The sequence below is a fragment of the Choloepus didactylus genome, chromosome 16 (genome assembly GCF_015220235.1).
Source record: "Choloepus didactylus isolate mChoDid1 chromosome 16, mChoDid1.pri, whole genome shotgun sequence".
NCBI lineage: Eukaryota > Metazoa > Chordata > Mammalia > Pilosa > Megalonychidae > Choloepus > Choloepus didactylus.
In genome coordinates this window covers 56,482,213-56,496,714 of record NC_051322.1, presented here as the reverse complement: position 1 = coordinate 56,496,714, position 14,502 = coordinate 56,482,213, and the positions used below count along the sequence as shown (strand labels likewise).

At 44.6% G+C, this 14,502-nt stretch overlaps 1 protein-coding gene across 2 annotated transcripts in view; it reads left to right on the top strand.

The window, feature by feature from the left end:
• TTC39C (tetratricopeptide repeat domain 39C) overlaps positions 1 to 14,502 on the top strand; it is a 168,832-nt gene that overhangs the window by 28,475 nt on the left and 125,855 nt on the right. Inside the window, exon 1 of one of the 2 annotated variants that reach the window (XM_037806393.1) lies at positions 7,830 to 8,617. The exons of the other annotated variant lie outside the window; for it this stretch is intronic. Within the exon in view, the coding sequence (XP_037662321.1) occupies positions 8,460 to 8,617 (158 nt within the window). The 5' untranslated portion in view covers positions 7,830 to 8,459. Of the gene's footprint in view, positions 1 to 7,829; positions 8,618 to 14,502 lie in introns of those variants that run through there. 2 annotated transcript variants of the gene reach the window in all.

Here is a 14,502-nt window from a genome sequence, read left to right as displayed (position 1 = left end):
CCAGCAGCCACTCCCAATTTATGTGCTTTCTTCAAGAAGAGTCTTTTTTCTCTTTTCAGAATAAACTATTTTTGGGTTCTGCCCTAAATATGTGAAATCAAAGAAATCAAACCATGACCTCCATTTGCCCCCTGATCTGCATCCTGCGGTTTACAATGAATTAAAAATTTTTGGGTAATGAACAGCTTTATTAAGATAAGATTTACATGCCCTAAGATTCACCTGTGTAAGGTAAACGTCCGTGGGTTTTAGTATATTTACAGTGTTCTACAACCATCACCACAATCTAATTTTAGAACATTTAAGATTGAGTTTTTAATATCTCTGTGTGTGTGCATCCTCCTTGGGGAGAGTGAGTGTGTTCAGTGGAATTTTTAAAACAAATATATAGTATTATACACTGTAGTGGGTACTTTCTCCTTCTCAGAACTTGGGAAACCATAAATGCTTTCTTCTCTTAGGTACTATTTTTCTTCTTCATAAACCCTCTTCTGGAATTATCTTCAAAAATGTATCCACATTATTTAAATTTTTTTTTCACATATATCTTTGCTTTCACTGTGATAGATTTTCTTTGAAGATAGATGTAAAAATGATCAAAAATTATCATTAGCTCAGTTTGGTGATTAATGTGGGAACTCACGCTGGTTAAAACTATTTGGAGTGTCACACACAAAAAATCAAGGCTTGGCTATCAATCAAGCAGTGAGATAGGTGGCCTGGTATGGCCGTACTCTAAGACAAAGAATGTAAAGGATTAACAAATTGATAGAAACACCAGTGACTATCAGTTCATAAGATATTAGTTTGTTGTAATCAATTAGGGAGATAACCTTAAATAAATCCAGGAATTAAATGGAGTCCTCCAGATTTTATACCAAGATTGACAATGACGTATTCTACACTGCATGTGTATCTGTGCACGTGTCTGGTATGGGGTGGGGAAGCTCCTCCAGGGCAGGGGCCCTGTAATGTTGGTCTAAATACAACTAGCACTACTCCACTCCTGCCTGACACAGTGGGAGCACGCAGTGTGTGTCTCTCAAAAGACAAGAGTGTCAGGACATTTGGTTGCAAGCAGTCCATGCTTTCGTTTGTCCGTACCTGTATGGACTGCGTGTGTTGATAGAAAACCTCTTCTTCATCCCATTCCTTAATTTACTGTTGGGGAATTTAGTGGTGCCAAGTTCTGGATTGGGATACCTGGCTTACTGACAACCCCAGAGCACAGCACAAGGGTTTATGAATGGTGGATTATTTTATGTTAGCAGTGCTCTTCTCCATTACTGATAAACAAGAGCCAACTGCAGTCGTGTTATATACACAGGACATAGAAGATGCATCTTAAAAATCTTCATACCAAATATTAGTATCTGTTTCCCTGCCCAACCCTCCAGTGTCAAAAATCTGCTTCTGACTATTTAAGTGGATCCAGTTCAGATTCAAATGGACACCAAAAGCTAGATATTTTTACTTTATGTATTTTTTTTATTACATTCTGAAGAAAAATCTGTGCTTCTGTAGCAGGCTGCATTAATAATAGCAGATGTATTCTTTTTTTTTTTTTTTTGAGTGTATAGTTGATGACTTTTTTTTTTGCAATTGAATTTTTTTTTATTTATTTTGAAATAATTTCAAAGTTATAGGAACAGTTGCAAAAACAATACTAACCCCATACACAGAACTCCATCATACTCTGACCCCCTCCCCCAATAGCCCAATAGACCAACTTTAACATGCTGTCACACCACTATTTCTTTCCCTCCCTCCCTCCCTATCATCCATCATCTATTGCTCTGTCTTCTGAACATATGAGAGCTAGCTGCACACATCCTTGAACAAACACTATAATTCACATATACACTTCCCATGAACAAGAACATTCTTTTATACAATCCCATTAAGCACAGCTAAGAAGTATAAGAGATTCAACAATGATACAAAGCTTATATTTCCTTTTCCTTATGTCTCAACTGTGTCCCTTTGAGCCTCCTGTCCTCCATCCTCCAATCCCATCCAGGTTCATCCTTGGCATTCAATTGTCATCTATTTAGACTGTCTTTTTTTTTTTTTTTTTCAATTGTGGAAACATATATACAGCCTAAATCTTCCCATTCCACCCCCTCCCTAGCCTTCCGTTAGTGGGATTAATCACCTTTAGAATGTTGTAATGCTCTTTCCCACCATCCATTACTAGAAATTTCCCTTCACCTCAAACAGCAACCCTACACTCATTTCTTAACTCCCCATTGCCCCTTCCCCCATTTCTCTTAACCCATACTCTACTTTTCATCTCTATGGTCATAGTCTTTGATAATTTCTTTGTGTGTACTGCAGGGCTTAAAATTAACCTCTTAAATCCATAACAATCTTGTTTTTCTTTGATACTACCTCACTTCAATAGTTCATATAAACTATGTTCCTATACTCCTCCATTCCCCCACCTTTATATAGTTGTCTAAAATTAAATATTTTATGTTGAGTTCAAAACCACTGATTTGTCATTAGAGTTTGTGTATTTTATATCATGTAGGAAGTAAATAGTGGAGTTACAATTCAAAGATTATTGACTTCTATTTGTATTCCATTGTGGTTGGAGACTCTGCTTTGAGTATATTCAATTTTTTTTTTTTTAATTTGTTGAGGCTTGTTTTATGTCCCAGCTTATGGTCCCTTCTGGAGGAAGATCGGTGATCACTAGAGAAAAATGAGTGTCCTGTTGATTTGGGATGTAAAGTTCTATATATATCTGTTAAAATTCTCTATATCTCTTTCTCCTTTCTTTGTTTCTCTGTTGGTAGGGCTCCCTTTAGTATCTGAAGTAGGGCAGGTCTTTTATTGGCAAACCCTCTCAGCATTTGTTTGTCTGTGAAAACTTTAAGCTCTCCCTCAAATTTGAAGGAGAGTTTTGCTAGATAAAGTATTCTTGGTTGGAAATTTTTCTCTTTCAGAATTTTAAATATGTCATGCCACTGCCTTCTCACCTCCATGGTGGCCGCTGAGTAGTCACTACTTAGTCTTATGTTGTTTCCTTTGTATGTGGTGAATTGCTTTTCTCTTGCTGCTTTCAGAACTTGCTCTTTCTCTTCAGTATTTGGGAGTCTGATCAGAATATGTCTTGGAGTGGGTTTATTTGGATTTATTCTATTTGGAATTCGCTGGGCATTTATGCTTTGTCTATTTATATTGTGTAGACGGTTGGGAAAGTTTTCCCCAACAATTTCTTTGAATACTCTTTCTAGACCTTTACCCTTCTCTTCCCTTTAGATGTATTCTTTATATCAGAAATAGTTTAATCATCTCCATATGTTGCATTTGGTTAATTCTTGTATACTTTAAGATGGTAATGTTGAAAAATAAATATATGAACAGAAGGATCTACTAAATTTAATTAATATCTGGGAACTAATTGTATGGATTCAGATAATGCCTTGGTATTAAAGCTTACAAAACACTTTCATATGCCTATTATTTCATTTACTGGCCTTGAAGGCACTGATTATCTCCATGCTACAAATGGAGAAACTGAGGCTAAAAGAAGCAAATCCACACTGAGAAGCCAATGACAATGCTGCCGCTGCTTCCACCCCACATAAATTCACACATGTGGTTAGGTGAGCAGAAAGTATCTCCTCTGCAGTCGGAGTGAAGAAACTGGCATGGTGCCATTTGTTGTCTGTTAATGAGGGAAAGGATTAATAATATCTTAGCATAATAAGGCCAGGATAGTTTGTGAGAAATACAGCTATATTAATAGAAGGAAAATATGTTCCTCATATGTATGTATTCCAAGATACTCCAGGAGAAAACCCACCCCAGCACAGAATGGAGCCCCCTGTACACTTCGACATCTCTCCCCCTCCTCATCCATGGACCCCGAGGAGCCAGCAAACCCTGATCTTGAAATCAGAGTCAACCTGACACTCTACAGAGCAACAGACACTGGACACAGAAGGAAGCATGATTCATGAGAGACTGCAAATTATGTAATCAAGTGAAGGGACCCAGGAAGATGGAGACTTGATTATTTCCACAAGGCCGAGGGCTGGGTGGTAGATCCCAGGGAACAGGGGATATCAGCGACCAGGGAGGAGATGCATTAAAGGGGACGGTACAGGAAGAAATGCATAAGTGGGAAACAGTGAGTCAAAAAAGACACCCTCCAGAGACCTAACCCTCACAGGAAGCATGCTCTTACAGGCTCTGGCAGGAGGCCTCCCTGCTTGAGCTGCCCATGGGAGGAAGCCAGCTAGAAGAGAGGCACCATGCCTTCTTCCCCCAGCCCCAGACTTGCCCCTGAATCTATACAGCCATGGAACAAGGACCTCCTGAACTCCAGTAAACACCTGCTTCAACCCTGACTGGGGTCGGGTGGGTGGATGTTCAGTTTGGGAAGAGGCAGATAAGGAACACTTTTCTCCTCTGTGGTCTACCAGGTGGCCATGAGTGTCCTTCTCGAGACAGCCATCCAGCTGGAGAAACAGCCAGGGGGATCTCCACGGGCCCACCACATGTCCCCTCCTTGAAGGCAAGCTGGTGACCAGCCTGGGAGCAGAAAAGAAAGGAACGTGCAGTAGAAATAAACTTTTGCCCTTATTTGCCTTCTAGTTAGAAGAGTTAACAAAATCTTACCCCACCTTCAGTGAAGAAAAAGGGTTGAATTTTCATAGGAAAGCTAGCTGTTCCTGAGGAACAGTGTGAAAATGCAGTGACATTAATTTCTGTACATTTTGGAAACCTGTATTTACTTCAACTGATAGATAATGAAGATTTGCAAGAGGTTCCGTTAAGCCATAATTATTAGCATTATCAAAAAATATTTAACATAGCCAAAGCACAAGCAATAAGATTTCCTTAAGATAGTACATTCTGTAAACATACTTTGACACCCAGTCCCTACCACTCTCTTCCTAACAGACCTGGAGCTTCCCAGCCATGAGGTTTGAGGGGAATTGACTCCACCCCCCAGATCTGGGGCAGGCTCTGATTGGCTTAATCCCTGCAGAATGACCCGCCCCTCCTAGCCATGTTGATAGGTTTAGGGACGGGGACCTGACCCCTTACAGGCCAATCAAAGCCAATGAGATTCAATTCTGGGATTTTGGTTAAATTATTGGAGAAGAAATTCTCTCTGCTGGATATGAAGTGGGGGAGTGTGGGCCTGAAAGGTTCTAGCAAGCATTTTGGGAAGGGGAGGACACCTGCCCAGCTCCAAGGTGGTGGAGCCAGGAGGTGGAGGGAGAAACTGGGTATGAGTCATAGTGTCTGAGTCCCTGATATGGCCTCATTTGGGGGATCACCCCGCAAGAACCAATAAATCCCCTTTTCTATACCAATTTGGGTCAGGTTTTTCTGTTGCTTGTAACCAAGACATCTTAACTTTTACAAAACCACTGTATAAAGGGTAAAACACAATCTAAAACTCTTCACTGATCATTTGAACTTGGAGTTTCATGTTCACAATGAAATCAGGAAGAATCACCAAATGCTGACACTACCTAGAAGGGTGTGTAGAAACAAAGTAGGTTCTTTCCTCCAGTTGGGAGCTCAAGAATCCTTCCCTTGCCTACCCTTCCCTCCTTCTCTTTACTCCCCTCCCTCTCCCTTCTCTCCCCCCTCCTCCTCTTTCACAACTTCCAAAGGAAACATTTGGGTGAAGCCTATTTGGCTGAAGCCCAGTGCACTAAACACTGCATTGTATTTTCAGGAGGGTGCTGAAAATCTCACAACCTCAACTTCATTGTGCCTTAGAGTGTTAATAATCTAGAATTTTTTCCATCCTTTCATAGGTAATATACACTTTTAAATATCCACCATGATCTGCCTTGTAGTGAAGAAAGCACATTTGGTGGTCTTAATTCCCCACCTGCTAGGTGAGCCTTGGGTGCGTGCCATGAGCAACTAGAACAGCGAGAATTCCTGGTCCATGTATTGACTCCCTTCAGAATTTTGAGGCCAATTTGAATCCTCCTTGTATTCCTCAACAACCACTATAGAACAAATCTTTTTAAATGGCTATTCATGATGATGGTGATAATCTAATTGCTTTGGTATTTGATTAAATCCAATTTGGTACATATCTGGTGTATATTTACATGGTAGAGTCATCCTTCTATTCATCCCACCCCAGCCCCCACCAATTATGGGGTGCTGAGCAGCTGCACTGGAGCCTGCTCTAATCATTCAACGGTTCAAGTTCACTATATCTGTACAATTGACTGTGCTAGGTTCTTGAAACAGAACTAGCTCCACAAAGACTTTGCTCACACCCCTCCCCAAACCCTCAGGTGCAACGTGTTAACAAGATCCATCATACCATCAGTTCCTTGAATTCTTTTTTTTTCCTTTCTCCCTAATAGGGAAATTGAGAACTGGGCTTGGTTGTCTTCTCCAGTTGGGAACGTGTAGGCTATCCCTTATGGTTGTTATCACTCTCTTAGCTTTCTTCCTTTGTTGACTAGATTGGTTCAGAGGTTTGGGGATGGCTGTTTCCGCAGAGCCAAACTTCAGGCAGCCTGAGGTGGTAAGCAGGTTGTCACCATGGCAGATCCCGTTGCCATTGGCAATGTGTGGCCAGCAGCCCCCTCCCCAGGAGCAGCCCCATGTGAGCCACAGTGGGCAGGACAACACTTAAGAACTGCTCTGGAGGGCCTGCCCATCAACCCACACGCACCTTTATGAAAGGACGTGTGACACCTCTGTCACATGGGATCTGGCACTCGGTGTTGCCTCAGTGGGACCCCAAACCCTACACATCCATTCTCATGATTAACCCTGTTCAGGTGCCAGGAAATGCTCCTCATTGCTTGCTCAATGTCCTCAAAACAAAAGGTTACAGCAGCTCAACACCATGAAGGACTGTGAATCCCTGATGTTTGGGACTAACACTGTTTTGACCAAAAGTGCTTAGATAAAAAATTGGTCAGCTTGTCAAATCCTTCATCTCGGATAGCATGGAAGTAATGATTCTTGCAATTCAAAGTGTTGTTTCTCAGGGGTGCAAATCATCCATTTTCTTACTTCTTTTGGTGTTCCAATTTGTGGTTCTAGATGTATTCAAGAAGTAGCGTTTGCAACAGTTACACATGGCAGCTAAAGAATATTTTGCAACAGAAACAATTCATATTAACTTTAAATCTGAACATATGAATTTTGGAGATACTATATAGGTTTAGATATTATTGCAAGAGATGGCAAAAATGACAAAATGAGGGAAGGCAACTTAAAAGATGAAATTACATTATTTCATAATATTTTCTGTGATAATTTACCATATTCCTTCAAAACGTTGAACATGATATTTAAAATTAATGGTTTCTCTCTAAATCTGAGTATCACTTTAAATTTTTAAGAACAATTCCAGTTGTAAATGGAAAAACACAACGACGTATATAATGTTTGTAACATTACTCATCCAGCTATCAAGAACCCATTGGCAGAACACTCAGACATATGCAATAATGATACTTTACTGACATTTGGTCATATGAAAACCATAGCTTTTACACTTATTTTTCTACACTACTGGTGTGAAGGTATAATTGTCAGGGTGAGCCTAGAAAACACTTTAACAGTTTGCTAGCTTAATTTATAACTTTTAAATATTTAGACATATGTTATTTGGGCTTCCACTTGCCATCTTGCCCCGGGGCGCAAATGTCTGGGGTGGGCCGGGAATGGGCGGGTACCCCGATCCCAAGGCCCTCACCTTCTTTCCCCCAGCGCTGGACTCCGGCAGGCGCTGGAAGACCCCGCCCCTGCCGCCCACCTCCTCGGAGATTGGCTGCCTCGGCCCCAGCGGGCAGCCTCGGAGTCGGGGAGGAGTTGGGGTGGTGAGAGCCGGCTGCGCGGGTTTTCAGGCACTAGTGGCAGAAGCCCCGCGCTCTTTCTGCCGTCCAGATCGAGTTCCCCGTCGCCTATTCGAACGCTCCAGCCCTCCCTCCGCGCCCCGCCTACCTGGGCGCCCCCCTGATTTTCTCCGCACCGCCGGGGCCGCTCCTTCGGGGTGGGCCGAGAGGACGGCTCTGCGGGCCTCCGTGTGTCAATCCGGCCTCGGGGCGCTGGCGCCGGGCGGCTGGGTCAGGGGCGCGGGGCGGAGACCCGGGCCCGGGGGCGTGCAGAGGCTGCGGAAGCGGGGGCGGCGGCCCCTCCGGGACCGGCTCCGCGGGGTGAGAGACACCCGGAAACGGATTTAGGTTCGGTGCAAGCGTGAGCCGGTGTCTCGGAGCGAGCGGGCGGCTGCTGAGTAATTCCTCGCGGCGGCGGCGGGAGACGGCGGGGCCTGGGCGCCCACATCCTCCGACGCGCTGCTAGCCGGCCAGCTCCACCCTCTCCTCCCCGCTCCGCTCCGGGCAGGTGGAGCCGGGTCGAGGCGCGCGCGGGTGCAGAAGCCCCGGCCGCCCGCCGCAGCAGCTGCCGCCCGAGCCTCGCCGCAGCACCGCGCAGGCCCTCGCGCGCCCATGGCGGGCTCCGAGCAGCGGCGGCCGCGGCCGCGGGACGACGGAGACGCGGACGCGGCGGCGGCGCCCCTGCAAGACGCGGAGCTGGCCCTGGCCGGCATCAACATGCTGCTCAATAACGGCTTCAGGGAGTCGGACCAGCTTTTCAGACAATACAGGTGACGGACGCGCCCGTCCCCCTCCCGGGCCACTCACACCGCGTGGCCGCTTCACGCGCTCCAGCCCGCGTGCGGCGCCCGGGAGCCCCCTCCCCCTCCCGTCGGTCGCTAATTCCTGGTCCTGTCCCCGGTACCCACATCTCCTCTCTGGCCTGATCTGGCAGCCGGGTCCTGCGCCTTTGCCACAGCTCCTCTTCTCCCTACCCCCCTCCCGGTACTCGCCGCGCGTGTTCCCCGCGCTCCCGCAGTCCCCCCTCACTTTTCCTCCGGCCTCGCTCTCCGAGAGGTGCGCCCAGGGTCTGGCTGGCTCTCGGTCCATCGATCGCCTCCCGCCGCGGGGTCCCGGAGCCCGTTTGCTTTAGCACCGGATGCGATTTGAGGGAGCGGCGAGGCTGGGGCTCGCCAGAAGGTGCCCCCGGCCCGCGGGAGGGCATTTTCTCGTGCTGGCCGGGGAGCTTTGGTGACACGGGGCACGCTGGCTGCATGGAGCCTGTTTCTCGCGCCTCGCATTGCCTTGCGTCACGGGCCTTCCAAACGCTTTTCTTGTTTGGAAACAGATCGACATAATTGCCTTGGAGTGCAGGAATTCAAAATTAAAAAAAAAAAAAAACAAACCTCAACTGAACTCTGCTAGCTCACTTCTCTTCAAAAAAACTCAGTCCTCAAAATGGGTTCCTGATGTCTTCAAGCTAGCATATTTATTGTGGATTTCTCTAAATTTGAGGAAGGAAAAAGAAAATGGAGGGATATATATATTTGGAAAGAAAAGCATAGGCATTCACCTATTTTTTTTTTTTTTTTAACTAGGCTTTAAAAAATTAAGCGAAATATCTGAAAGCTGGTAGCCGCCTGGTTGGATGTGGGAGGAGCCCTCATTTCATTGGGAACCATTGGGGACGCCTCTGCTTTCTGGTTTAGGAAGCAAGCTTGTGAGTGGTGCTTTGCGTGTTGACGGGATTTAAGGATGTTGATTAGCAGCTGTCCTGTAGCTGTTTAAGGGCCGCGTGCCTCACACATTTTTAGACCCTGTAGTTTTGTCGGACCAAGAGGACAGGTGTGAATTGTGATTGAGTGTCACAGTCTGTTAGATGAGGAGACAAAGACAGATGGGGTGAGAATTCTGACGCCTGAATCTAATGGGGTGATATTCTGACGCCAGACCTCAAAAATTGGAGATTTCACCTCAGTGGAACTTCCAGATTCTTAGTGGCAAAGTAAATGTCTCATAACTAAAGAACTTCTAACTGAAGGCATTTTACTTTTAAATCAGCTTTTCCTTCCATCTGCATATGAAAACTTCTTAGCTTTACTCAGACATTTTTACTTTTTAAAGCACACCAGGCTGTTTTCAAGCCAGTTTCATCAAATATGAGATGATGGAAGGTAAACTTAAAATATTTATTTCTCTTGTTTAGTTTTCAGCCCTCCTGAAAAAAGAAAAAAAAGTGATGTTTCATATACTGTAGTGTGACCTTTTAAGATGACTAGTTTGTTGTGGGGAGAGGGGTGGCAAGTATTAAGGTCAAATGTATTCTCTTTAGTTTCTGAGCAAGGTACTTGCATATTTCAGTACTTCTTTGGAATGTTCTGTGATAAGTATTTTAATAGTCTTTGTTTTTCTTCTATGCTTTTTAGTATACCTAAGTAATACCTTGTGTTTGCCATTATATTGAAAGCCTGAAAAAACAGTATTTTTGTCTTCTCTAGACCATTTGATTCACTGTTAATAAAGGGCAGATTGTGAATGATGGGAAAAACTTCTCTCAGAGCAAAAGCACAGAGATGTACCTTGAAAGGTATTTCTTTGTGGGGTAAGGAAAAGTCTAGGGGTCTGGGGAGGATTTACAGGGTATGGATTAGAGCTAACTCCTTGTATTTTGAAATAAAAACTGAAGATGAAGGAAAAATAAAGTACTATAGTACTTGCTCTTTATCAAGCTCTGTACTTAGCACATTCCTTTACATTCTCACTATTCTAATGGCAACAACAGTGAAATGTGTTTCATCATGACCAGTTTATAACCAGGGACTTGAGACTCACTGTTTATTTAGCATGAACCAGGGCACAAACCCTGGGGTTCAAAATCAAGAGCTCTTTTCATTTTATCATTGTTTCTCTTACACTAAATTTGTTATTTTTGGCAATTTTGCCCCTTGACCTTATTTTCCATAACTGCGAAAGCTTTCTTTTAGGGGCAGTGGGAAGGAGGAAGGCTGGGGCAGACAGCAGAGCATTATTCATCAGCTTTCCCTCCTGCCATCTGATTTGTTCGTGGTATGGAAAGTCACTGTGTTTTGCCCCTTCCCAAACAGTGCTTCTGGTCCATGAGTTTGGAAAGCACAGCTGGGCAGTGGTCAGGAGACAGACTGGAGTCCCACGACCAGGCTGCAGGTCCTAGTCTAGTCACTCTTCCAGATGCTGATTTTGGTTTCTCAAAATTTGTTTCTTTGTCGATACAATGGGAGTAGCAACAATAGTACCTACCTGGTAGTGTGGCTTTTAGAACTAAAGAAAATAGTCTGTGGTGCCTGGCACAATGTAAGTGCTCAGTAAACGCTTGTTTACTTGTTTTGTCTGGGTTGCCTTAGCCATTGTTAGTGCTTTCTTCTTGACTGTATGGTTTGAATAGAAGGTAAAGCATCCTGTATGCTGGTAGCTTTTATATTTACAGTTAGCTTCACATAGCACATTTGCAAGATATAAGGTCATGTTATGCACTGAGAAACTTCCTATTCCAGAGTTGAATGGCCCGCTGGAAAGCTTAGCTTTAAGCTCCTAAGTGTCTTAGGAACCCCCCAGGTCAATTTATCTAGAGAATTGAATAGTCAACTCTATCTCCTTTTTGAGGAGCTTTGTGTCACAGGCACCACCCTTCCGCTACTATAAGCCTTCCAGCATCCCACTGTAACAGTGTAACAATGGAAGCATATTTTATTTCTAGAGTAATGGTAACACTTTTATTGAAGCAAGAAGGTCATTTTCTCCTGCCACATCCCTGGGATGATAACATTTCAGCAGTAGCTACTTACAAGAAATGGTTACTTTGCAGAAACAGATTATCCTGAAGGCCGGCTGAATTCGTGGAAAGTCTGAGTTGTATAATTCAGATATCCTCTGCATAGGAATTATAAATATATGTACAATAGAGCCCTTCTTTTGAGATATAAGGCACTCGGTAGTTGGGATTTCAAAGAGGAGCTACCACTTCTTGTGTAACGATAGGAATAACGGAGTAACAAACGGCCCTGACCCACCATCAGACACTTTGGGGCACTTGGAGATGTTTTTCCAGCTGTCAGCACAGATTTGTGCTGCTTCGGAGCCTTTTCCCTTTGTGCCCAAAGACATACATTTGTACGAGCCATGATACTGCCTTCCGGAAATCAAATTCCTGACCTTGGTCTTAGGGCTCGAGGCTCTAACCATCTAACCAGCAGTACTCACCACCCCCCCCACCCCCCCATTGATGTTAGCTCACGTGACCCCACTTAGACTTTCAGGCACGTGACCCGCTGGAGTGGCTCACGTGACCCGCTGGAGTGGCTCACGTGCACATGGCAGGTGGAGGTTTTCGTGGCGGCGGCCCGGGTGAGCGCGACGGGGCTGGTGGACGCCTCCGCCGTCCTCTGGAGCCTGAGGCAGCGGAGAAGCGGCGTCCCCCTGCTTGAAGGAGAACTCTGTGGAGGAAATGGCGCCCGAGCTCAGGATGGGGCAGGAGTGAGTCGGTTCACGGTGAGAAGGGGTTGGGAATGGAGTGGAGGAAGAACACGGGTAGTGGTGAGTGGAAATGGAAGTCCAGGAGGGAAGCAGTGAAAAACCTGGATGCATACAGGGGGGGCGCGGGGCGCAGTGGGGCGAGCACTGCCAGCTGATGGGTATTATTAGGGTGTCACCTTCGATGGCTTAGTCTACGACTTGTTATTTTCGTCTCAGGTCCTCTGGTTGGTCCATGATGACCATGAGGCAGGGTTTACTTACTGGTCCCTTCATTGCTGTGTAGCTGGTCAGCGCACTTTTTGGGCTGACTTTTGTCCTTTGGAGTGTGGCCCCCACGTCCGTAATTAACTCCTAGCTCTTCCGGGTCCTAAGGTCACCATCCTTTTCTGTTTTTGGCTGCCCAAATTTGAAATATTTGTTTTTTCATCAGAGGACTGGCGGGAGAGGTGAAGCACATGGAGCTCTGAGGGAGGTGAGAGACAGTTGGAGCTCTTGGCCAACTTGACTTTGTAGTCAAGTCCACAGGCCTCCCCCTTGGGGCCATCTCCTGCTTTCATTCCTGGTGTTCTTTCCTACCCTAAAACATCTGAGTTCATATCCCTGCCAACGTTATCTCTGATTTCTGGCTGCAGGTATTATTAAAAAGTCATGTTTAGTCAATTTCAATAAAATAAAAAGCACATAAATTTTCATGAATATTCACTGATGATAAATATGCATGAATAAATAAGCATTTGATGTAGAATTAGCACATAGTATTCTGGATTGTGGTAATTTTCTTTTCCATGTAATTTTTATTGTAAATATGGCAAAATATATTAAAAAAAGAACTGAAAACTTTCATGGTGGGTAGTGTGTGTATAATGAATGTATGGCTTCTAAGTTAACATAGTTTATGGTATGGATGACAAAGCCATATGACGTGGTCTTACCTTGTGTGTTGAGTAGGGGGCCAGTGTTACCATGGAGATGGCTCAGGGTAATTCAGAAGTTGACAGACTACCACCCATGGGCCAAGTCTGGCCTGTTGTTGGTTTTTGTAAATAAAGTTTTATTGGAACACAGGCACACTCAACTGGTTACTCATTGTGGCTGCTTTGCACAAGGGCAGAGTTGAGTAGTTGTGACAGAGACCACGTGTGGCCTGTGACTCTCTGGCCCTTTACAGAAAAAGTTTGGTGACCATGAGTACAAACCATAGTCCTCCTTCCTGAAAAAACTCAAAAGGCATATGCAAGAGACCTTGGACCCGTAGGTATCTGAGTGCCTGCTTGAAAATGTGGCAGATACTTTGGAGGACAGGCAGGACTTCCAGGCCTCCAGTGTTTGCTGGATGATTTGAGCACTCACAGACAGCAATGTGTGTCTGTTTTGCTGCTGGAGTCCCTGGGAGAATCTATAGAAGCAGAAATGCAAGAAAAGGAGAAGCAATGAAAACCAGAAATGGTTTAGGGGAACTGGCAGGAAGGACAGACAGGAAGCTCATCTGTTCACTTTTTCCATCCTCCTCTGCTCAGCGGTATGTTGGTAATAAGGTTCATAACTTGTTCTTCGGTTGCTGCACTGTCTGAAAATGTCGCAATTAGTCATTAAAAATTTATTTGGCTTAATTGGAATGCTTTTAAAAATGCAACTACCTGTAAAATGATGGGAAAGCTTATAGGGAATTTTCAGGTAAAAATGAACACCTCTACAAACACACAGAGTTAAAGATGAGAATCCGTAGCAGATTCTGTGTGCTCTAAATCACCCACCCTGGATTAACAGGTAGTTCAGTGACATTACCTTCTCTCCCTAATGTAGTTGATAGGGGCTGTACTGAGGGAAATGAAGTTTTGATGAAGATAAGAAAAAAGGGAGAGAGAAGCAAGATTGAAGGTTGGAACATTTTATACTCTGGATTCACAAAACTACTTGTAGTTCCCCAAACACATCATGGCTGTTCAGGTGTCTAAACCTTTTACTCAGACTGTCTTTGCTCCCCAAATACCATTTTTCTCACCTTTGGTTCCTTTGCCAGGGCAACCCTCTTGCTTACCCAGCACCAACAGCAGGGCTTTGAAGAGGCTGATGCTAAAGGGACTCAAGGAGAAGAAACAGCATAAAAGCAACAGAGAAAAGAAGGTGGCTGTGCAGCAAAGATGAATCTATGGGTTATATTAAAACT